The 26,380-nt window shown below is 43.4% G+C and overlaps 1 protein-coding gene across 1 annotated transcript in view; it reads right to left on the reverse strand.

Moving 5' to 3' along the window:
• Window positions 1-26,380, reverse strand: part of LOC144821929 (CD5 antigen-like) — a 228,649-nt gene that overhangs the window by 117,192 nt on the left and 85,077 nt on the right. Inside the window, exon 3 of the mRNA XM_078679079.1 lies at window positions 2,082-2,396. Coding sequence (XP_078535205.1) covers window positions 2,082-2,396 — 315 coding nt within the window. The remainder of the gene's footprint in view (window positions 1-2,081; window positions 2,397-26,380) is intronic.

Raw genomic sequence — 26,380 nt, forward strand, 5'->3', positions numbered from 1 at the left:
AATCCCAAAACCGACTAGCTATAATGGCTCATTCGTTCTCCTCCAAAAATCACGAAGCTACAAATGATTAGATAACCCAGAACACAACACTCCTGACTCTCTCAGGAATCGCAGTAGCAAGGCATACTCTTTCGCTCACTCACTTGTACTTGTCCACAATGAGAATAGACAGAGTCACTGTATTAGTTCAAAATGTTTATTTTAACTATCATGTTCTACAATACAGTGTACGAGCCACTACAAGCAGCAAATTGCATAATCTAAGAGTAGAATACAAAGGGGGAAGTCATTTTTATAAAGAAAAAAGGACTATAAGGCCTAACTACCCTCCCCTTGATTAGAAGACGTTTATATAAAAAAAGATCTCTGGGCTTTGACAGCAAACCCGTACCTTAAAGCCTAGATGGAAGGTTTACATCATAGGAACAGCCTAGGTCTTCTCCATGAAAAGGCTTTCTTCATGTGTGTGTTAAAATAACATGCATCCCAGTAATATCAAAGCACGTGTCTTCAGCATTGCAGCTGTGTTTAGCATGTTATGTCGAGGTGCTGGGGACTGACCAGAACAGAATAACAAGGGGCATTGTTTATCGACCTTGTACAACGTGTTCAGACTAAACTCCAGGAGCGCAGAAGAGAACCTAAAAAGCAGACGGTTCTCATGTGAAAGGCATAAACAGAGTCTCGAAAAAATAAAGTCATGTAGTAACGTGCGCAAAATCAGCATCATGGTAGCGAAGCTCATGCTAACTTAGTAATGTGGACAATGTCCCCAATGGCCATGAAACAAGATTCATTTAAGACAACATTTTTGTGGAACACAAATATTGATCACAATCCTTCTGTGGTTTTATGTTTTTTTTAACCACACCTTGGTCCTTCTTCTTGAACCCAGTTCAAACAATATGAGATCTGAGTGACCTGATTGAGTGAGATGGCTCCGCCCCTTCTCTCTGCAAGATGCCAACAATCTCTACACTCCTCTGAGTATTTCTTTTCTTTTAACAGAAATACTCCCCCTCTTCCCTGTATCCTCCCTTTTCCCTCTATCAACAACCTGCAAGTGCCAAGCTTACAGAGATGCCAAAGAAAAAGAAGAAGATGAAATGGAGGGAAGGAAGGTAGGAGGTATGGAGGGTGGGAAGGAGGGAAGGAGGGAAGTACGGAAGCAGGGGAGGGCAGAGGGAAGGTGGGATGGAGGGAGGGAAGGGCAGAGGGAAGGATGAAGAGAGGGATGGAGGGAGGGAGGATGGAGGGAAGGACAGAGGGAAGGATGGAGAGAGAGATGGAGGGAGGGTGGGGGGAAGGACAGAGGGAAGGATGAAGAGAGGGATGGAGGGAGGGTGGGATGGAAGGACAGAGGGAAGGATGGAGAGAGAGATGGAGGGAGGATGGGGGAAGGACAGAGGGAAGGATGGAGGATGGGAAGGAGGGAATGAAGGATGCAGGAGGGAAGGCAGGAAGGAGGGAGGGAGGGTGGGACGGAGGAAAGTACGGAGGCAGGGGAGTGCAGAGGGAAGGCGGGATGGAGGAAGGGAAGGGCAGAGGGAAGGTTGGAGAGAGGGATGGAGGGACGGAGGGAGGATGGAGGGAAGGACAGAGGGAAGGATATAGGGAAGGATGTAGGGAAGGGGACTGTGATGGGGAAGACTAGATCGCAGGGTAGTAAACATTGTCGCGAAGTCTTACGATCATTGCTAAGTGCTTAAAATTAAAAAAAATGCCTCAGTCGATGGTGCAAACTACACACCGACAAGAGAAATCATAAAGTCTGCTTCTAGGTGGCTCGACAGAGGGCAGGGATTGACTTGTGAAACCCTCCTTCTACCGAAGGAGTCGTAACGGTTGGGAAGATACAGAGAGCAGGAGCAAGAAGCAAGCACACAGGCAGGAAGGGAGTTTGCTAGGTCCAGAGTGCATCATTATCTGCTTGAAGATATATCATTAAGGGTCTTAATGGTTCATCCAGACCCACCTGATGAAGTGCCTCCCAACAGAGGTCACTTTTGCATTTTGACTGAAGTGAATAATGTCTTCATTATGCAATTAAGCTTATTTTACACTCAGCTTACACTCCTTACCTGCACAGGTCACTCCAGCATTCCTCCCTGTTGGACAGGTATTAAAATTCCAGCCTCGCTGGGCACATTTCCACAGGGCAGACTCATCTCCTTGGCACTGGACATTACTCATCAGAACTGGCGAAGGGCTGTTCCCAAAAGCTGAATTATACTGATAGCTTTGTACAGCTCCACATCCAAGCTGTCTGCAGACCACCGACGCGTCCTTCTGATCCCAGGAGTCGTCACAGACTTTACCCCACACCCCATTGTGCACGATCGATACTCTTCCAGCACAGAGAGAGGGGCCGTTCACTAACCAGACCTGGTCAGGACCTGGAAAGAGATTAAAAAGGCATTGAAAAGGAATGCAAACGAAAAGGAACTAAGAAAATATAACTTTTTGATCAATAATAGGGTAATCTTCAGCGACAAATGACGTGCTGAGGGAATACATCCGTCAAACATGTGAACGTTCCTTTTTCCAGTCTCTCAGCAGATGTGTTGGCAGCATCTCACACTACTCCTTCCCACATGGATGTAATCGGCCAATGGGATCCAAGGCCTGGGAGTAGAGTCCATGATCGATACATTGGGCGCCTCTTTGGACACAGCTCTACTCATCTGCATTTTACCACGGTGGCCCCAGTAATACAACCCTTCGGACAAGTACATTGGTAGTTGGACAGCGATTATTCCCTTTACACCCTCACACTTCTAAGACATCTCAACTGTGAGGTTCTAAAATATGTCCATATGGCCATGACAATAAACCTTTCTGATTGACTTTGAATGTGGAGCCAAGTAGGCTTTACACAAGTGTAAGTGTTTGCTGTCCTGCCTCTATCTTGTCTTTCAATCTTTACTCAATCCTTGGTGGATGTGTGTTCTTCAGTCCTTGACACCTGTTATGTGGAGATGAGACTGAACATCAATAGAACACTCTCACTGTGATGATTCACCCTCAATCAGCAATAAAATACACGAGACACACAACTCACCTTTAACTCCTGCCTCAAGGCTATTGCTGTATGGATGCAACACAATTCTATAAGACACGATTCAGATTTATTTATTTAAAAGTTCTAAAGCATATATATGTGCAGGGGCTTTTTATCACTAGGAGTACTGTAGGTGCATGAGAAGGTAGAGTAAGAATAAAGGTATTTTTTTTATTCTAATGCTATTCAGGAGTCTTGGGGAGGTGATGGTGGCTAGCCTCTGTGAATCCCAGAATCCTTCAGGAATGATCTGAGAATTTTGTGATGGGAACATTTCAAGTAATACTTAAGATTATGCCATTATACTGCCTCATGTAAACAACATGTCAATTTGGGTAAAAATACTCAGCTGCAAGCATGGAAACAACGTGTTTAATGTGTGGTAACAATGTGAGTGTCCTGAGCGTGAGTAACACATCTTAAATATGGTCTCCAATAAAATTACATATATGAATTATACATTATAGCTAGGAAACAGATTTAAGAAAAACTCAAAATATCTCAAAAGACATCACTGATGACATCACTGATAAAATCATTGAGGGTACGTTTTTTTAAGTGTTTATGAGTGTTAAACACATATATTAACTAATACAAACGTTAGATTAGAATACTAGCTATACTACTAATGAGTGATCCCATATCTAAGATATGTGATATGAGTGACTGCATGACTGCCTGTGTCAGTATGTGAGTGGGTGTCCGAGTGGCTGAGTGGGTGTGTGGATGGTTTTGGGGATATGTGAGTAGCTCTATGGGTGTGTAAGTAGGTATGTGTGGCTGTAAGGGTGTATATGTGTATGTTTGAGTGGCTATATGGGTGTATCAGTGGGTGTATTGGTGTGTGAGTAAGTGTGTCAGTGACTCTATGGGTGAGTGATTGGCTGTGTGAGTGGCTATATGGAGGAGTGAGTGGTTGTGCAAGAACTTGCTTCTCTGTCACTGGTTTCCTGAGTTTTTGAGTGGGTTTGTGAGATGTTGTATATGGGTATGATGGGTGTTTGAGTGGGTGTGTGAGATGTTGTATATGGGTATGATGGGTGTTTGAGTGGGTGTGTGAGATGTTGTATATGGGTATGAGTGGGTGTTTGAGTGGGAGTGTGAGATGTTGTATATGGGTATGAGTGGGTGTTTGAGTGGGTGTGTGAGATGTTGTATATGGGTATGAGTGGGTGTTTGAGTGGGAGTGTGAGATGTTGTATATGGGTATGAGTGGGTGTTTGAGTGGGAGTGTGAGATGTTGTATATGGGTATGAGTGGGTGTTTGAGTGGGTGTGTGAGATGTATATGGGTATGAGTGGGTGTTTGAGTGGGTGTGTGAGATGTTGTATATGGGTATGAGTGGGTGTTTGAGTGGGTGTGTGAGATGTTGTATATGGGTATGAGTGGGTGTTTGAGTGGGAGTGTGAGATGTTGTATATGGGTATGAGTGGGTGTTTGAGTGGGTGTGTGAGATGTTGTATATGGGTATGAGTGGGTGTTTGAGTGGGAGTGTGAGATGTTGTATATGGGTATGAGTGGGTGTTTGAGTGGGAGTGTGAGATGTTGTATATGGGTATGAGTGGGTGTTTGAGTGGGTGTGTGAGATGTATATGGGTATGAGTGGGTGTTTGAGTGGGTGTGTGAGATGTTGTATATGGGTATGAGTGGGTGTTTGAGTGGGTGTGTGAGATGTTGTATATGGGTATGAGTGGGTGTTTGAGTGGGAGTGTGAGATGTTGTATATGGGTATGAGTGGGTGTTTGAGTGGGAGTGTGAGATGTTGTATATGGGTATGAGTGGGTGTTTGAGTGGGTGTGTGAGATGTTGTATATGGGTATGAGTGGGTGTTTGAGTGGGTGTGTGAGATGTTGTATATGTGTATGAGTGGGTGTTTGAGTGGGTGTGTGAGATGTTGTATATGGGTATGAGTGGGTGTTTGAGTGGGTGTGTGAGGTGTTGTATATGGGTATGATGGGTGTTTGAGTGGGAGTGTGAGATGTTGTATATGGGTATGAGTGGGTGTTTGAGTGGGAGTGTGAGATGTTGTATATGGGTATGATGGGTGTTTGAGTGGGTGTGTGAGATGTTGTATATGGGTATGAGTGGGTGTTTGAGTGGGAGTGTGAGATGTTGTATATGGGTATGAGTGGGTGTTTGAGTGGGAGTGTGAGATGTTGTATATGGGTATGAGTGGGTGTTTGAGTGGGTGTGTGAGATGTTGTATATGGGTATGAGTGGGTGTTTGAGTGGGTGTGTGAGATGTTGTATATGGGTATGAGTGGGTGTTTGAGTGGGTGTGTGAGGTGTTGTATATGGGTATGAGTGGGTGTTTGAGTGGGTGTGTGAGATGTTGTATATGGGTATGAGTGGGTGTTTGAGTGGGTGTGTGAGATGTTGTATATGGGTATGAGTGGGTGTTTGAGTGGGTGTGTGAGATGTTGTATATGGGTATGAGTGGGTGTTTGAGTGGGTGTGTGAGATGTTGTATATGGGTATGAGTGGGTGTTTGAGTGGGTGTGTGAGGTGTTGTATATGGGTATGAGTGGGTGTTTGAGTGGGTGTGTGAGGTGTTGTATATGGGTATGAGTGGGTGTTTGAGTGGGTGTGTGAGATGTTGTATATGGGTATGAGTGGGTGTTTGAGTGGGTGTGTGAGATGTTGTATATGGGTATGAGTGGGTGTTTGAGTGGGTGTGTGAGGTGTTGTATATGGGTATGAGTGGGTGTTTGAGTGGGTGTGTGAGATGTTGTATATGGGTATGAGTGGGTGTTTGAGTGGGTGTGTGAGATGTTGTATATGGGTATGAGTGGGTGTTTGAGTGGGTGTGTGAGATGTTGTATATGGGTATGAGTGGGTGTTTGAGTGGGTGTGTGAGATGTTGTATATGGGTATGAGTGGGTGTTTGAGTGGGTGTGTGAGATGTTGTATATGGGTATGAGTGGGTGTTTGAGTGGGAGTGTGAGATGTTGTATATGGGTATGATGGGTGTTTGAGTGGGTGTGTGAGATGTTGTATATGGGTATGAGTGGGTGTGTGAGTGGGTGTGTGAGATGTTGTATATGGGTATGAGTGGGTGTGTGAGATGTTGTATATGGGTATGAGTGGGTGTTTGAGTGGGTGTGTGAGATGTTGTATATGGGTATGAGTGGGTGTTTGAGTGGGAGTGTGAGATGTTGTATATGGGTATGAGTGGGTGTTTGAGTGGGTGTGTGAGATGTTGTATATGGGTATGAGTGGGTGTTTGAGTGGGTGTGTGAGATGTTGTATATGGGTATGAGTGGGTGTTTGAGTGGGTGTGTGAGATGTTGTATATGGGTATGAGTGGGTGTTTGAGTGGGTGTGTGAGATGTTGTATATGGGTATGATGGGTGTTTGAGTGGGTGTGTGAGATGTTGTATATGGGTATGAGTGGGTGTTTGAGTGGGAGCGTGAGGTGTTGTATATGGGTATGAGTGGGTGTTTGAGTGGGTGTGTGAGGTGTTGTATATGGGTATGAGTGGGTGTTTGAGTGGGTGTGTGAGGTGTTGTATATGGGTATGAGTGGGTGTTTGAGTGGGTGTGTGAGATGTTGTATATGGGTATGAGTGGGTGTTTGAGTGGGTGTGTGAGATGTTGTATATGGGTATGAGTGGGTGTTTGAGTGGGTGTGTGAGATGTTGTATATGGGTATGAGTGGGTGTTTGAGTGGGTGTGTGAGGTGTTGTATATGGGTATGAGTGGGTGTTTGAGTGGGTGTGTGAGATGTTGTATATGGGTATGATGGGTGTTTGAGTGGGAGTGTGAGATGTTGTATATGGGTATGATGGGTGTTTGAGTGGGTGTGTGAGATGTTGTATATGGGTATGAGTGGGTGTGTGAGTGGGTGTGTGAGATGTTGTATATGGGTATGAGTGGGTGTTTGAGTGGGTGTGTGAGATGTTGTATATGGGTATGATGGGTGTTTGAGTGGGTGTGTGAGATGTTGTATATGGGTATGAGTGGGTGTTTTAGTGGGAGTGTGAGATGTTGTATATGGGTATGAGTGGGTGTTTGAGTGGGTGTGTGAGATGTTGTATATGGGTATGAGTGGGTGTTTGAGTGGGAGTGTGAGATGTTGTATATGTGTATGAGTGGGTGTTTGAGTGGGTGTGTGAGATGTTGTATATGGGTATGAGTGGGTGTTTGAGTGGGTGTGTGAGATGTTGTATATGGGTATGAGTGGGTGTTTGAGTGGGAGTGTGAGATGTTGTATATGGGTATGAGTGGGTGTTTGAGTGGGAGTGTGAGATGTTGTATATGGGTATGAGTGGGTGTTTGAGTGGGAGTGTGAGATGTTGTATATGGGTATGAGTGGGTGTTTGAGTGGGAGTGTGAGATGTTGTATATGGGTATGAGTGGGTGTTTGAGTGGGAGTGTGAGATGTTGTATATGGGTATGATGGGTGCTTGAGTGGGTGTGTGAGATGTTGTATATGGGTATGAGTGGGTGTTTGAGTGGGTGTGTGAGATGTTGTATATGGGTATGATGGGTGTTTGAGTGGGAGTGTGAGATGTTGTATATGGGTATGATGGGTGTTTGAGTGGGTGTGTGAGATGTTGTATATGGGTATGAGTGGGTGTGTGAGTGGGTGTGTGAGATGTTGTATATGGGTATGAGTGGGTGTTTGAGTGGGTGTGTGAGATGTTGTATATGGGTATGAGTGGGTGTTTGAGTGGGAGTGTGAGATGTTGTATATGGGTATGAGTGGGTGTTTGAGTGGGTGTGTGAGATGTTGTATATGGGTATGAGTGGGTGTTTGAGTGGGAGTGTGAGATGTTGTATATGGGTATGAGTGGGTGTTTGAGTGGGAGTGTGAGATGTTGTATATGGGTATGAGTGGGTGTTTGAGTGGGAGTGTGAGATGTTGTATATGGGTATGATGGGTGTTTGAGTGGGTGTGTGAGATGTTGTATATGGGTATGAGTGGGTGTTTGAGTGGGAGTGTGAGATGTTGTATATGGGTATGAGTGGGTGTTTGAGTGGGTGTATGAGATGTTGTATATGGGTATGAGTGGGTGTTTGAGTGGGAGTGTGAGATGTTGTATATGGGTATGATGGGTGTTTGAGTGGGTGTGTGAGATGTTGTATATGGGTATGAGTGGGTGTTTGAGTGGGAGTGTGAGATGTTGTATATGGGTATGAGTGGGTGTTTGAGTGGGAGTGTGAGATGTTGTATATGGGTATGAGTGGGTGTTTGAGTGGGTGTGTGAGATGTTGTATATGGGTATGAGTGGGTGTTTGAGTGGGTGTGTGAGATGTTGTATATGGGTATGAGTGGGTGTTTGAGTGGGTGTGTGAGGTGTTGTATATGGGTATGAGTGGGTGTTTGAGTGGGTGTGTGAGATGTTGTATATGGGTATGAGTGGGTGTTTGAGTGGGTGTGTGAGATGTTGTATATGGGTATGAGTGGGTGTTTGAGTGGGTGTGTGAGATGTTGTATATGGGTATGAGTGGGTGTTTGAGTGGGTGTGTGAGATGTTGTATATGGGTATGAGTGGGTGTTTGAGTGGGTGTGTGAGATGTTGTATATGGGTATGAGTGGGTGTTTGAGTGGGTGTGTGAGGTGTTGTATATGGGTATGAGTGGGTGTTTGAGTGGGTGTGTGAGGTGTTGTATATGGGTATGAGTGGGTGTTTGAGTGGGTGTGTGAGATGTTGTATATGGGTATGAGTGGGTGTTTGAGTGGGTGTGTGAGATGTTGTATATGGGTATGATGGGTGTTTGAGTGGGTGTGTGAGATGTTGTATATGGGTATGAGTGGGTGTGTGAGTGGGTGTGTGAGAGGTTGTATATGGGTATGAGTGGGTGTTTGAGTGGGTGTGTGAGATGTTGTATATGGGTATGATGGGTGTTTGAGTGGGTGTGTGAGATGTTGTATATGGGTATGAGTGGGTGTTTGAGTGGGAGTGTGAGATGTTGTATATGGGTATGAGTGGGTGTTTGAGTGGGTGTGTGAGATGTTGTATATGGGTATGAGTGGGTGTTTTAGTGGGAGTGTGAGATGTTGTATATGGGTATGATGGGTGTTTGAGTGGGTGTGTGAGATGTTGTATATGGGTATGAGTGGGTGTTTGAGTGGGAGTGTGAGATGTTGTATATGGGTATGAGTGGGTGTTTGAGTGGGAGTGTGAGATGTTGTAGTGGGTGGTTTGAGTGGGAGTGGGAGATGTTGTATATGGGTATGAGTGGGTGTTTGAGTGGGTGTGTGAGATGTTGTATATGGGTATGAGTGGGTGTTTGAGTGGGTGTGTGAGATGTTGTATATGGGTATGATGGGTGTTTGAGTGGGTGTGTGAGATGTTGTATATGGGTATGAGTGGGTGTTTGAGTGGGTGTGTGAGATGTTGTATATGGGTATGAGTGGGTGTTTGAGTGGGTGTGTGAGGTGTTGTATATGGGTATGAGTGGGTGTTTGAGTGGGTGTGTGAGATGTTGTATATGGGTATGAGTGGATGTTTGAGTGGGTGTGTGAGATGTTGTATATGGGTATGAGTGGGTGTTTGAGTGGGAGTGTGAGATGTTGTATATGGGTATGAGTGGGTGTTTGAGTGGGTCAGTGAGGTGTTGTATATGGGTATGAGTGGGTGTTTGAGTGGGTGTGTGAGATGTTGTATATGGGTATGAGTGGGTGTTTGAGTGGGTGTGTGAGATGTTGTATATGGGTATGAGTGGGTGTTTGAGTGGGTGTGTGAGATGTTGTATATGGGTATGAGTGGGTGTTTGAGTGGGTGTGTGAGATGTTGTATATGGGTATGAGTGGGTGTTTGAGTGGGTGTGTGAGATGTTGTATATGGGTATGAGTGGGTGTTTGAGTGGGAGTGTGAGATGTTGTATATGGGTATGAGTGGGTGTTTGAGTGGGTGTGTGAGATGTTGTATATGGTATGAGTGGGGTTGAGTGGGTGTGTGAGATGTTGTATATGGGTATGAGTGGGTGTTTGAGTGGGTGTGTGAGATGTTGTATATGGGTATGAGTGGGTGTTTGAGTGGGAGTGTGAGATGTTGTATATGGGTATGAGTGGGTGTTTGAGTGGGTGTGTGAGATGGTGTACATGGGTATAGTAGTGTTTGAGTGGGTATGTGAGATGTTGTATATGGGATATGAGTGGGTGTTTGAGTGGGTGTGTGAGGTGTTGTATAGGGTATGAGTGGGTGTTTGAGTGGGAGTGTGAGATGTTGTATATGGGTATGAGTGGGTGTTTGAGTGGGTGTGTGAGATGTTGTATATGGGTATGAGTGGGTGTTTGAGTGGGTGTGTGAGATGTTGTATATGGGTATGAGTGGGGTGTTTGAGTGGGTGTGTGAGGTGTTGTATATGGGTATGAGTGGGTGTTTGAGTGGGAGTGTGAGAAGTTGTATATGGTTATGAGTGGTGTTATTAGATGTTGTATATGGTATGAGTGGTGTTTGGTGGGTGTGTGAGATGTTGTATATGGGTATGAGTGGGTGTTTGAGTGGGTGTGTGAGATTGGTGTTTGAGTGATGTGTGAGGTGTTGTATATGGGTATGAGTGGGTGTTTGAGTGGGTGTGATGAGATGTTGTATATGGGTATTGAGTGGGTGTTTGAGTGGGTGTGTGAGATGTTGTATATGGGTATGATGGGTGTTTGAGTGGGTGTGTGAGATGTTAATGTATGAGGGGTTTGAGTGGGTGTGTGAGATGTTGTATATGGGTATGAGTGGGTGTTTGAGTGGGTGTGTGAGATGTTGTATATGGGTATGAGTGGGTGTTTGAGTGGGTGTGAGATGTTGTATATGGGTATGAGTGGGTGTTTGAGTGGGAGTGTGAGATGTTGTATATGGGTATGAGTGGGTGTTTGAGTGGGTATGTGAGATGTTGTATATGGTTATGAGTGGGTGTTTGAGTGGGTATGTGAGATGTTGTATATGGGTATGAGTGGATGTTTGAGTGGTTCTCTGGATGATATCATCTGTGATGTGATCAGTGATGTTAATTTAGAAACCATCAGTGATGTCACCGACAATGTCATGAGTGATTTAATATGTGAGGTCATAAACAGTGCATTACGGGTGCATCAGTTATAATTTGCTCAGTTAATTTTAACTGCTGAATCGTAATGGTTTTGTACAAGTGAAGTCTGAGCCTAATTTTAATCTTTTCTTTCTTTAGTGAATTTCTATGTTTTTTGATTTCCTAACTATAATGTCCTGTAACCTTTGGTTGTTTAAGTGAATTTCAAAGACTTAAAAACGAAATCCTATCTATGACTTGTAACGTTTGAAAGGGAGTTTGTGAGTGAGCGCATGACTGTCTCAATGGGTCTGTCATTGGGGGTGAGTTTGTCTGAGCTCGTCTGTTAGTGGGTCTGAGTGTCAATTAATCGATCAGGAGGTTTGAAGTGCACTACTCACCCGTGAGGGTCTCAAGGCGCTTGGGGGTGCACCTCCGGATCAGCTGACGAGCCAGGCCTTGAGGCTCTTCCTGAAGGTGTGCAGAGTAGGGGAGCGTCTGATGCCAACTGGAAGCTCGTTCCAGGCTTTGTCTGTGATGTAGAAGAAGGCTCTTCCACCCGCTCTGATTCTGTGAATGAGCGGGGTAACACTTACTGCCAGGGCGAGGTCGGTGGAGCAGAGGTACCTTGTGGGTGTTTAGAAGGAGCTTCTTTGATTTAGGTACTTGGGTCTGATGTTGTGGAGGGATTTGTAGGTGTGGGTCAGTAGCTTGAAGGTTACTCTTTTCTTGATGGAGAGCCAGTGGAGGACTTGCAGGTGTTTAGTGATGTGCTCATGTCGTGGGATTCGGAGGTCGAGTCTGGCTACAGTGTTCTGGATGGTCTGGAGTTTGCAAAGCAGTGATTTGTTGATGCTTATTTCCAGTCTAGGGAGGACCGAGATTGGTAGTTCGGTCTTGACTGTTCCCACGGGGTACAGGGTTGAGACTGATTTGCATATGGCTGGGTTCAAACTGGAATGGCATGGTGAGCAAAAAAACGACAGATTTAGGCCCAGATCTCTGCACTGGGGTGAATGTATGACATTGTTCCACATTTTATCCATCAACTGTTGTTATTGCGATTCCAGCTAAGAGGGCATTTCTGTAGTCCAATCTGCTAGTTATGAGTGTGTGCTTAACAGTCTTTCTGGCATCAAAGGGGAACCACTTAAAAGAATTGCAGAGGATGCGGAGAGTGTTGAAGCAGGTGGAGGAGATGGTTTTGATCTGCCAGGTCATGTTGAGGGAGGAATCTAGTATGATGCTGAGGTTTCGAGCGTGGTCAGTGGGTGTAGGGGTTGCCGACTGCAGAGGGACACCAGGAGTTGTCAAATGCAGCGGGGTAGGGTCTGAGTACTAGGACTTCTGTCTTCTCAGGGGTCATCCAAGCTGCAATGTACTTCATACCTTCTTGCAAGCTCAAACCGGTGGTTTCGGGGTCCTTCGTGAGGGAGCGGATGAGTTGTGTGTTGTCGGTGTACGATACAATGCTGGGTCCATGTTGTCTGACGATGGCGGTGAGAGGGGCCATGTAGATGTTGAAGAGCTTGGGACTGAGCAATGATCCTTGTGGTACACCGCAGTTGATCTTAGTGGGTTCAGAGAGGGAAGGCAGGAGTCTGCCCCTTTGTGTTCTGTCCTTCGAAATGCTCTGATGGCCGCTTGTTAATCTGTCCGTCATCCTAGCAAAAGGCAGGAAGACCTTTGCATACTACTAGGGTGGATGGGTCCAAGTGATTTGCACATTTGAATGTAAAGGGAGGACCATTGAGTCTCCTCTCACCACATGAGAAGAAATAACCTACTTATCATGGTCTCTATAGATTGCAACAATGCATTCACCTGCATGAAGCATTTCAGATCATCCTCCAATATAGATTTGCCAAGAAAAAGCACTTGCTTCACCTTGGCCAACCCAAGAGTTAGAATCATTTGTCCTTTATAGAAGTAGGGCCTTAGCTGGGGCTGTTTATATTTGTAAGGGCCTCTTGTGGAGTTTTAATTTCTGTGAAATGAACATTATGGTCAGAATGGACGTGCAACCCTATCTCCTGAGGCCCGGCCACAACTTAAATGGGGAGGAGTCCTGTGCCACCCCCCTCCCTTGGCCAATTTTGGCCCTGGGAAACCTAACCCTTGGTGCCTGGCCACATGTGAAACCCCTCCTCTGAGACCCAAATTCGGCCCTGTGACTCCATCCCCCAGGGACAGGCCACAAATTAAATGGTGCCCCAGTCCTACCCAGTGTTCCCAGTCTGCATTTTGAGTACTGTGGGAGGGGCCTCAAGGTGCCTACAATCACAGCCCTGCTCTGCCTCCTGTGGTGCCTGCATTGCTGTTGCACACAGAAAGCTGCTGGAAATTCCGCTCCGTGCATGCGCGATCAATAGCTTCATGTCTTTCCCTGCCCTCAAGTCTGTGGGCAGGGAAGGTGATGAAAACTCTCTGTTGAGCAAGCAAGGGCGGATTTACAGCTCCCATTTGCTGGGAGCAGAGTGTTTGCTTTTGCTTGGTGGGAGCTGTCAAAGCCCCATCCAAGCGAAAACAAACTGCTATATATATATATATTCACAGAGAAAACCATAGGTTTCAGGAGTTATACAGTTAGGAATAAGCTTTTAAAAAACCTTTGAAATTCACTCAAAAAACTATAAGTTTTAGTGGTGTTATAGTTAGCTGGACATTTCACTCATACAAAACCATTGAAATTGCTCCTATATAGTTAGTTGTACTAACTATATTTCGCGCACCCGCAATCCACTGCTGATGATGTCACATATTAGATCATTCATGACATGGTCAGTGACATCACTGATGACATCTCAAATGACATCACTGATGACATCACTGATGACATCATCCAGTGAATGTGGTTTGCTTTGTTATTTAAATATGCATTATATATATATAGCAATTTGCATTGAAGAATAAATGGATATATATAAATAAATATTTGGATGGAGGATTTAGTAGCAGTGTAATTGACTGTTTACTTGATCAATTTATAATGTCTCACTAAATATAGTGGATAGTGACTAAACTGTGTGAATATCTGTATCACTTTGTCAGTTGTTGTGTAAACTGATTCTACAGTTGGTTACTAGCTATGTGAAACTCTATATTAGTTATTGATTAGTTAACTGAGTATTTGTATGGGAGTGTGAAAGTGTGTGTGGTTCGGTGGGGGGTGTGTGACTGTCCAAAGATGTGTGAATAGTTGATTCAGTAGATATATGAAGTTAAAACTACATGTTCTAACAGTTGTTTGGGTGAGTGAATATCTTTATGGGTGTGGTAATGAGCAAATATATTTCTCAATGGTACAGGTCCAACAAACTAGAAAAATAAAAGGCAGTGTATGTGTCAGTTGTTGTATATAAATAAGTATACATAAGACACAATGATTGTGTGAGTGACTGTATGGATAACTGTATACTTGTAATAATGATTTTATAATTCACTAAGTATGACTTACCATCTAATTGAATAGAAGAAGTGGTGTTTGTATAAGTGTTTTGCTAAGTAAATATGTAAGTATGATCCATTGTTTGCATAAGTGAGTAGGATGACTTCATATGTGAATAGGATGCGTGCTGTTGTTTAATGTCGATATAGATGTATAAGTATTTTTGATAGTGTTCTATTGTTCCTTGACAGCATGTATGAGTGAATTCATAGGTAAGTGATTAGATGTGTGTATACATCTATGAATCACTGAGTGGATTTTTAGATACTTGTATTGCTGTGACAATGGATTTAAATATGATACTCTGTATTTTACAAAGAGTGATGAAAAATTGTAATAGTGTATGAAAAGGTGTATGTGATTGTCACGTGGATGATGTCATCAGTGATGTCATCAGTGATGTCATTTGAGATGTCATCAGTGATGCCACTGACCATGTCATGAATGATCTAATATGTGACATCATCAGCAGTGGATTGCGGGTGCGCGAAATATAGTTAGTACAACTAACTATAGAGGAGCAATTTCAATGGTTTTTTATGAGTAAAATGTCCAGCTAACTATAACACCACTATAACTTATAGTTTTTTGAGTGAATATATATATATATATACAGTGTTGCTGATACTTTGGGCATGGCCTGCTTGCCTCACACCTGACCTTTGGATTTTCCTTGCATTTAAGGTGAGAAAGGGAGAAGAGAGAGCCATTCAGCTCTCTTGAATAATTTTGAAATCCAGCCATATCAAATATTGCTGCTACTCCAGATTTTTGAGTGAATTTCAAAGTTTTTTTAAATGCTAATTCCTAACTATATAAGGCCTGAAACCTATGGTTTTTTCAGTGAATTTCAAAGGTTTTTTAAATGCTAATTCCTAACTATGTAAGGCCTGAAACCTATGGTTTTTTCAGTGAATTTCAAAGGTCTTTTAAATGCTAATTCCTAACTATATAAGGCCTGAAACCTATGGTGTTTTCAATGAATTCGCAAGGTTTTTTAAATGCTAATTCCTAACTATATAAGGCCTGAAACCTATGGTTTTTTCATTGAATTCGCAAGGTTTTTTATATGCTAATTCCTAACTATATAAGGCCTGAAACCTATGTTTTTTTCATTGAATTCGCAAGGTTTTTTAAATGCTAATTCCTAACTATATAAGGCCTGAAACGTATGGTGTTTTCAGTGAATTCGCAAAGTTTTTTAAATGCTAATTCCTAACTATATAAGGCCTGAAACCTATGGTTTTTTCATTGAATTCGCAAGGTTTTTTAAATGCTAATTCTATTAGTGGATAACGTTTTTATATATTAAAACGTTTTTTAAATCTCAAATGCCTGCTTTGCTAACAGAGTTTTTAAGCACAGGCTCTTTTGTCTCTGGTGGCCATCTTGGGAGACTGCATATCAGAATTTTTTTAATGAAATATAAGAGGATTTGAGAAGTCACTCAAAATGTGCCCTAATTTTTCTTTCTTCAGCACTAATCATAATTTCTATGGCAAAATGAACCCCCTCATTTTGTTCCTTTGCAAATTAAATGTTTTAAGTGTTAACACTTTATTCCAATCAAGATGACTTCAGCTGTGCCATACTTTTCTCATAAATAAGACTGTTAGCGCTGTAGTTGATCTTTAGAACACTCTGGGACAGTCTGTCATTGGGCTATAGTTGGGCTACATCTGGCTGATAATTGGGCAACATTTGTTTTTTTGTCTCTGGTGGCCATCTTTGGGCTACATTGGGATACATTGGGCTACATTGGGCTACATTTGGGCTCTAACATATATATAGCCCAATGTAGCCCAATACATATTTTTTCAAAGTAATTTTTCATAAAAACCACTGGAGCACATATCTTGAGACATAGCAAAGGCACATCGGGCTGCCAGTCCCTACAATTTTGCCAAGTTTGGTGGAAAACCATTCAGCCATTCGGGCTAAAAGTGAGTCCAACCGCCCTATGGAAATTAACATGGGGAAAACACGTTTTGGGACCCCCCCTTTTATCTCGGCCCCCGCTTGACGAATCCCCCCCAAACTTTCAGGGAAGGACCGGAGCGTCACGAGGCAAAGTTAAGGAAAATTTCAGGAAGATTCCTCAACCGGCGCCAAAGTTATTCCCAATAGAATGTTGCGATTTCCCTATGGAAAACAATCCTAACTATATATACCTACTGGCTATCGCCAGTAGGTAATATATATATATATATATATATATATGAAAACGATCTCAGCATTCTCTCACCAGGAGCCCTTGTAACGGATACCATCGGCGCAGAAGAAGAGAGGAAGACCCAGGGTGCAGGTGAGCAGCGATTTTATTCAATTACATGGAAGGCCCACCTCAGCATAACGTTTCGGCCTACCCAGAGGCCTTGGTCACATGACGCATAGGGGAGGGAAGGCAGAATTTAAAGTGCAAGTGCCATACTCATTTTAACCGTGATTGGTTGCAATAATCACATGCTCATGCTGTAAGTTTATAGACATGATAGACATACTATCAGGCTACTTGAATTACGGGCTAATCCTTGTTTCCCATTTCGATATGTGCAAACTCAGCAAAAATGTAAACAGTTTGTAATCTGAATTAGAATTAGAAAATTCTAAAATATAAAATTCAGAATAAAGATACATATAATGAGTATATTCATAGAGTATAAAATACATTTAAAAACACATACACATTATGATAATATCTATGTTTATATCTCCAAAATAGATTTCCTCAATATTAAACCGATAAAAAACTGCACATAGGTTAGAATGAATTTTAACTTCTAATCCGGCGAAAATTCAATAGTATTAATATTGCTGTGTTGCTTATATTGTAATAATTGGCGCACAATACTGTGACTATGCCATGGAGGAGATAATACCAGTTTCAATACATTATCGCAGCCTCCCATATTATTACACAAATAGTTCATATTGATGTCGTAACCTTGCTAGCCTACTCACAGTGCATTCGAAATAATCCAACGAAAGTGATAGTGCATTGTGATTAACCCAATAAAAACATTTTTTTATATTTGTTTTCTTTGATGCTAAATTCATTACACATTTGTTGCATAGCCTAATCCTAGGCTATGGTAGTATGCTGCTGTTTTTGATAGAGCGCGCGAGGCCACCCGACCAATAGTTTTCGCCGTTTCCGGCTTCAGGGCCCATATACTTTTTAAATCACCATATACATCGATCAGGTGACTTCACGAGCTCTACCAATTTGGTGTGTGTGTTCCCTGCTACCAATTCTCAGTACACCCGACTTACCATCCACCGATGCGGGTGCCTAATGACCACAATGAATCAGGGAGCTAGCTGTAAAGAAAAGCAGCAAAATACAAACCCAACCAATAACATTCAAATACTGTGTAAATGACCACGGACAACTGGAAGTTTTAAAATGTTTATCTAAAGTTCAATATTTTCTTGCATGAGGTACAGTAAAATAAGGCAATCAATGACCAAGATAACGTAAATCACATAGGCAGAAAGAAATAATGACAGAGTAATCATCAAAGTACTAATAAAATGTAACGAGAAAAGATACTTATGCAAGTCAGTATTATCTAAAACAGTGATAGACTAAGTGTGTGTGATTATAGAAGAACTTATAATGAATAACACGCTTCACTTAAGGTGAAAGGGCCTTTGAACAACCTAGGCAACGAAGTTCTAGACCATATCAGGAAATAACACACTGCTATGCAAAATATAATTTCTAACAAATGAGAAGACATAGAAATAACTTTGCAAAATTTTAAATGACTTTCAATAGTTGCGGAAAGGCATGGAAAATATCACATTTGCAATGTTGAACTTTATTGAAGCAAAAGTTAGAAATTCAGAAGGTGCAAGAATTTCAAGAGATTTCGGAGCAGTATTTACCTAGAAAGGTGTGGAAACCAAACCCTGGCCACGGGTCAGTTAAAGTCAGGAAACCCTCAAGGAAGGATACCCCTCAAAGGACAGCAGGTGCAGAATGGACACCCAGGACAGGACAGGATACCCTCGGAATAAGAGTCAGGACAGGACCTCAGGACAGGACAGCAAACCCTCAGGACAGGACCCTCTTCAGGACAGGACCGGAACCCACAGTTAGGAAGCAACGCCTGCGCTCCACCCGCTCTGCAGATATCGATCAAGACCCCGATTGGGTCAGCGAACTCCCAGCTAAGTGCCTTGCCAGCACTTTAAGGTTCAGTAAAACCTTAGTCTATGGTCAAATTCGGACAGAGTGCTCCGCAGCTCTCTGTATTTTCAGTCACCTATTGAGTGCGTTGGGTCAGTGACAGGTCAGCTAAACCAGACAAGTCGGACGGTTCACTAGGTGAACCCAGGGTAGATATACAGTTTTGGGACAGTGTACCACCCCCCAATGTTGCAAAGTGTCAGAATCCCTCAATTTCGATTGGTCCTAAGGTAGGATTTGGGTAACACACCAATCACAATATGCGATTTCAAGCCTTCATTTACATATTTTGGGACCGCCTAGCATGTTTGGGTTCCCATGAGCTAACAGTAGCACATCTATACAATGTAACATATAAGAAGCCACATTCGCTGTTCTCGCAGGGCAGAGGTGACTTTCTCAGGAGCATCTCGCCCATCACTGCCAGCTGGCTATGTTCCATCAGCCAAGGTCCCTCGTGCTGCCGAATGTCGCACAGGCGCAGAAGGGACCTCCAATATGGCTCTCCTCTCACTCAGACCCCCATTGCCCGCGGTACATGAAAAGTAAGCGAAAACAAATTAATACATAATAATGTCATTATGAAAACACATCGCAGGGTTTGTACTTTTAACTCATCATCAAGAAATAAACTTATGCAATTTAAATGTTAGCTACATTTAGACGAAATACAAGAGCAGTGGCACGAGCAGTACCACATGATAAGCACAGCTATGAATTACGCATGCGCATAACTTTCCCTCCACTTCTGCAGACGCGTCAGGACACGTGAGTGTGGCTGACGCATGCGCAGTAACTAAAATACAAGCGGCGGCCATTTTTAGAGGACATGGATTAATTTCATTAGAAATACACATAGGCAAGCGTCTCAAACTTTACTCAAACTTAATATAAACGTTAGTAAAACATACACGGGTTACCTTATTACACATAAATGAGGTTCTTGATTTCGGCAAGCCGCAAAATATGCGAAGCTTTGCTTCATCAATCCCCTCTTTGATGATATCTACTATCATCACAAATTATAATGGAACCAGATGCCAACTTTCTTTCACACTTTATAAAGTTCTATTTCTTCCAGCAACCGTTCTAGCTTTTCTCTTTCAGTTTTAGCAGGGTGAGAAGTCTTCACCTTTTTGTATATCTGATCATTCACTTCCTCTAATTCAATCTCATCCACACTTCGTTTCACCCCTCTTGCATTAACCTCGTGCTTTCTGGTGCGCTTGCGGTATTTACAGCATAAGAAAATGGAAAGTATAATAAGACCTATAATACCAATAGGCATCAGAATTTTGAATAATAAGCTTTTACCTATGCCAGCAAGCCAATGACCTACATTTGAGAGACCATCTACCAGTCTCTTCCAGGCACTATCAACCTCGAGTGGTTTGAGTTCCTTTGCCAAATTAGTAATGTTTTTCACATATCTTTTGATCTGTACACTTTTGTCCGGAATATAAGTGCAACAATGTTGCGCCTTCAACATCCGGCAGACTCCGCCCTCTTTCGCTAATAAGGTGTCAAGAGCAAGTCGATTTTGTAAAACCATTGATCTGATCGCAACCATTTCAGTATTGACCAGCAGGAATCCATGAGCTGTTTCAGTAGACAGCACATCTACTATAGTAGACAATTTGCAAATTCTGTGAGTGTTCAGAACCACTCCCACTCCAGGTATCAGTGCACTGAAAATACTACCCATAATTTCACCTATACTTTCTCTTTTACTACGCACTAAGCCATTAGTATCTTCATTGCTTCCAGCTTTCCCATTCACATGGTATATTTTCGGGAAGACAATGCCAAAGTAGCAGCTTCCATACCAGTGATCCGGCAATTTGAAATAAGCCTTGTCCCCACAAATATAATAAATTCCAGGAAACACAGGCTCTGACCCATTTTTGAAACCCCAACCTCCAATTACCTTGTAATTATGTTCGCATTCACTGGAACCAATGAAAACATTATTATAATAGCTAGTCTTCTCGCGGTGAAGACATAGCTTGCCTTTCTTTTCAAAATCCAGCAACAGAGCAGGACCCGCTCCACCAGATGAGGTGCCTTCCATGTTTTCTGCCCATTTTGGCTTTTTCTGACTTTCGTCATTAGCCTTCTTCTGAATTTTAATTCTCCTTTTCTCTGCCATGTTCAGGAACATCTTTTCCTGCTCACGCAAAGAACAAGTCAAGTTATCTCTGTGTGCGTCTGCTATGTCAATGTTCCCTATAGTCAGAAAGTAGTCTCCCATATATCTTATGGTGTCAGTTTTGGTATGTACAGGATTCAAGTTCCCACGTATAGGTAGTTCAGAAAAGATCACGTCATTGTTAGAGTAATAATACTGTAACGGTCCCCTTTTGTAAAATAAACTAGCTAAAATGCTACAGGAAATTCCATAAGTTAATGGCAGATGATGGTATGTCACGCCTTCAGCCACCGAAGTAGGTAGCTTCATGCAGACATAGCAATCCTCAATTTCCATAGTCTCTACATAGTGTATTAACAAGTTTGCGAAAACATTTAAATGTGTCCTGTTCTTCATGCCATGATAATGTAGTCCTTTCTCATCTGATGCTTCTAAGTCTCGTTTAGTTTGTCTCAATGCTCTCTCATGTCTTTCTACACTCTGTGTTGTCAGCTCTTCACTGTCAGTATTTACAACTTCAGTAGGGACAATGTTAGTATCTTTACTTACAGCAAAGGGAATGAAAATTGTTAATCCTATCCAGATAACTATCAGTACTACTATACTACATATACACACCTTGCAACACGTCTTAAAACGGCTGCAACTAGGTCTACCATTCACTGTTGAATCAGACATTTTAGCTCAGAAGGAGTCTCTTGAACCCCTCTTTGTTGCTTTACACAATTAGCTTACTTTGTGCAAATTCACGGTGGCTCGTCTTCCTCTTCAGCTGAGTACTCTGGGACAGGTTCTCCGTCACTCACGTCAGTTATATCAAGATCTTCAAGCTCCTCCAAAACCAGTGTCCATTCAGGAGACTTGTACTTTTTGTTTTGTCTTTTTATTCGCTCACTCCTTCTTTTGGAAGAGTCTTCTTCCTGCTCTGCTATTCGAGCACTTCTTCTTGCTTCTGCACGTTTTTCTTCCACTGTCTTTATTCTTAGTCTTAGTCTTTTTACAAACCTAGGCTCAAGGTTGTTTCTTTTCTTTATTCTCTTAGTTGGTACTTGGACTTCACTTTCTTTTCTTCTTCTCTTGTTCTCTTTATCTTGTGGTAATTCTTCTCCACTTTCTTCTCCTACTTCCCTTATCTGACTAGTTCCAGGGCTAGCATCAAATTCTTCTGCCTGGTTGCTAATCTGGCCTTGTTCAGGAATATTTTGTTTTTGGCTTTCAATTGTCTCTGTTTCTGTTTCTGTTTCCTGAACCCGTTTTTCTAACTCTATCTGATCCTGTTCAAGCACTTCGATCTCTTGATTTTCTTCTGCTCGAACTATTACTCTATGTCTAGTCTGTCCCTTATCCACATCAGGAGTTAATGGAGGAGTATCGAACACTTGTTCTGTATCCTGCACTTGTTCAGTATCAGGTACTTGTTCAGTCTCAGATACTTGCTCAGTATCGGATATTTGTTCAGTCTTATTCACTGGATCTGTATCAATCACGTGCTCTGTCCCTGTCTGACCTTCTCCTTCCTCAGTTTTGATTTGAATCTCAAGTGGCTGAGGTTCTTCGCCTGTGCCTTGCTTTTCCTGACTAGTCCACTCTCTACCTTCACTAAGTCGTTCTCTTGTTCTGATAGGATCTTCGGTCAGATCAATCATCGGTATCCATTCTTCTGGCCATATGCTTGGCAGCTCGTCTTCAGCTACTCCTGGCTCAGTTTCCTGGACTTCTTCAGCAGGCTGGTTTCTTGGCAGTTCGCAGTCAACTACTCCTGGGCCAACGTCTGCTGTTCCTGCAACCTGACTGGTGCTGGGCTGCTCGTTGTCAGTTGCTACTGGTCTGGCTTCTTCAGGGTCCTCTGCTGGTTGCCCTGGTTCTTCAAATCCTTTGTCTGGCAATACCTTCTGGGTGTGTCCGGCGTGGATCCACTGGGGAACACCTGCGACTTTCACTGCAGTGGTTGTCACCAGGATTACTTGGCGCTTCTTTCCCCACCTGGGTGCCAGACAGCTTGATCGAGTGTGCTTCTTTATTTTGACCCAGTCTCCTGGAACCAAGTTGTGGAGAGGAGTCGTTGGATTAAGGATGCCGTCGTCTCCAATCTGGCGAGAGATAGAACGCACTTGGTCACCCAATCTTCTGCAGTATTCAAGCACCAAATCATCAGTAATACTCAACAGTTTGCTTCCTGGCACCCATGCTTGTCTCATCACTCTTCCCATAATGATTTCATGGGGACTTAGGCCTGTCTTGCGGTCTGGAACACTTCTTAGTCCCATCAGGACCAGGGGCAGGGCCTTCACCCAGTTCATGCCAGTAGCATCTGTCAGCTTTGCTAGTCTGTTTTTGATAGTTCCATTTACTTGTTCCACTATTCCAGAAGCCTCTGGATGGTATGCACAATGAAGTTTCTGCCTTATCCCAAAGGCCTTACACAGTTCAGCCATTATTTCATTGTGGAAATGTCCACCTTGGTCTGATTCAATAATGTATGGTATTCCGAACCTAGGTATCAGCTCTTTTAGTAAACACTTTGCTACTGTCAGTGCGTCACTCTTGGGAGTAGGGTAAGCTTCTACCCATTTTGAAAATACACAAACAATGACAAGGACATATCGTTTCCCTTCACAACGGGGCATGGTGATGAAATCAACCTGTATTTTTATAAAGGGGCCCCCTGACCTCCCAATCTTGCTCAGTTCAACCATGGTCCTCTTGCCTGGGTTCATCTGTTGACATGACAGGCACCTCTGGCAGAGGGACTCTGCTACCTTCCTGAATTTCTTGCTGTACCAAGTCTGTTGAAATACCAGAATCATGGCATCCCTACCAATGTGTGATCCTTCATGTATTAATCTTGCCATTGTGCCAAGCAAGTGTCGGGGTAACACAGGCATACCAGTTGGACCTATGATGACACCATCCACACGTCTCGGTCTACATCCATCCTCTTTCCATTTCTCTCTTTCTTGCCAAGGAGCCGACTCCTGCCACTCTCTCACCTCATCCCATGTAGGCACTTCCTCAAACACCTGAAGCTGGCAGCTGGTTCCTGGCCCCCCTCGTTTTGGATTTATAATATATCGATCTTTGGCACACCATTGAGCCACTCGATCAGCATAATCGTTTCCCAGTGATACTCTGTCCATGCTCCTTTGATGAGCAGCACATTTTACCACTGCCAGTTCTTTGGGCAACTGGATGGCCTCTAAAAGGTCATGAACAACCTTTGCATTCCGAATGGGAGTACCTGAGGAAGTCATGAATTCCCTCTGCATCCATAATTGGCCAAAGTCATGCACAACGCCATAACAGTACTGACTGTCAGTATACACTGTTATGCGTAAGTCCTTCCCAATTTTGCAAGCCATTATCATGGCTATCAATTCGGCTACTTGTGCAGACTTGATGTTATATAGATAACCTGCTTGTTCAATCTTTTCGAAAGACACTACTGCATAAGCAGCACTCAAGCCTCCTAATTCATGTCTTAGACAGGAACCATCCACAAATAGTTCTTTATCATGCTCCGGCAATGGTACTTCTTTTATGTCTGGGCGTGGCTTGGTACTGAACTCTGTCAGATCAATACAATCATGTTCATCATCATCCCTACCTTCCATTTCTGAGGGGTCAGGAAGTAAGGTGGCAGGGTTCAGAATACCGCACCTAACAATGTTTACATTTGCTGCGCCCACAAGAATCCTCTCGTATTTAGTCAGCCGACTAGGGGTGAGATACTGTGTTTTAGTTCTGGTCAATAGAATTACCACTCCATGTGAAACATAAACAGTCACAGGATGTCCCATGACAATGGACTCACTCTGTTCTAAACTTGCACAGGTAGCAGCTACTGCTTTTAGACAACCTGGTAACCCAGCAGCTACTGGGTCCAGTGTGGCAGGGAAATAGGCCACAGGCCTCCTGGTTGTGCCATGTTCTTGAGTCAGGACTGACAATGCGCAATTATCGCGAGTGTCACAGAAAAGGGCAAACTCTTTTGAATAATCTGGCATTCCCAATGCAGGGGCTGTACACAGACAGTTTTTCAGTCTTGTGAAAGCCATTAGACTTTCATCATCCCACTGTACAACATCTGGCATTCCTCTCGTGGTCATTTTTATCAAGGGCCTGGCTAAGGCTGCAAATCCCAGAATCCACTGCCTGCAGTACCCTAAAACACCCAGGAACATTCTGACTTCCTTTTGAGTACGGGGCAACTGCATCTTTTGAATTATTCTCACTCTTTCTGAAGTGACTTTTCTGACACCCTTTTCTATCTGGTGTCCCAGATATTTCACTGATTTCGCACAGAACTGTAGTTTGTCAGGGGACACTTTATGCCCTTTCTCACACAGGTGATTTAGGAGAGCAATGGTGTCAATTACACAGTCCCTGTGACTTTTAGACGCCAATAGAAGGTCGTCTATGTACTGCACTAATACAGAGTTCCCAGGTAATGTCAAAGTCTCTAGACATTTCTTCAAGATCTGATTAAAGATAGAGGGGCTCTCTGTATACCCTTGAGGGACCCGGTTCCAACAATACACGTGACCCTCGAAGGCAAATGTGGAGAAGTGTGGCTCACTGGTTAGAGGAGGCAGACCTGGAAGCAGAGGTCAGCCCGGGACCAGGGTTCAATTCCCGGCTCGGCGGGGTCTTGAGTCCTAAAATGTCCATGGACTGGACAATTCTCGCTCCGGTGCCTACTCGATTCACGGGTTCACACTCTGCGACTCTGGGCAATAGCTTGCTTAATCTCCACAACGGCCCCTCGCGGCGGGATGCCTGGCTTTCACCTTGCGGATACGCTGCCGGGGTTATCTCACAGGGGAATACCAGGACGGGTTCCCTAAGCAAGCGCTTAGAAACCGCTTGGTGATTTGCGCTATATAAATTCCTGTACATTTACATTTACAATTCCTGTACAAATGAGAAAAGAAATTTGCTGTCGGGGTGCAGGGGTATCGAAAAGAATGCATGACACAAATCAATCACAGTGAACCACTCAGCATCCCAAGGAATCTGGTACAGAATTACTGCAGGGTTCGGGACAATAGGGCAGCAAGGAACTACAATCTTGTTAACCTTTCTCAGGTCCTGCACTACCCTATACTTGCCACTAGGCTTTTTGATGCCCATAATCGGTGAGTTGCATGGGCTGCTCATCACTTCTTGTATGATGTTTCCTTCCAATAATTTTTGTATCTCCAGAGTGACACCTGCTTTCACTTCAGCATTCATTCGGTAGGGCCTAGTGTTAGGATATACTGCATTGTCTTTGATGGCTATTTGTATGGGGTCCACATCTTTCATCAAACCCACATCTTTTCCAGTGAAATCCCACACCTCTGGTTTTACGGCTTCCTGTAGTTCTTGGGGCAAGTCCTGCAGGGTCAATCTTTTAAGTTCTGAGTCAGGTCTAAGCAACAATAATTTATAAATGCCGTCTTCATCTGGGGTCTGTATTTCGACACCCTTTGGTGTGCAAAAGATGGTACAGTTCATTTTACACAGCAAATCACGTCCCAGTAAATTTACTGGACTGGTGTCACAGACTACAAATCT

The sequence above is a fragment of the Lissotriton helveticus genome, chromosome 2_2 (assembly GCF_964261635.1).
Source record: "Lissotriton helveticus chromosome 2_2, aLisHel1.1, whole genome shotgun sequence".
Lineage (NCBI taxonomy): Eukaryota > Metazoa > Chordata > Amphibia > Caudata > Salamandridae > Lissotriton > Lissotriton helveticus.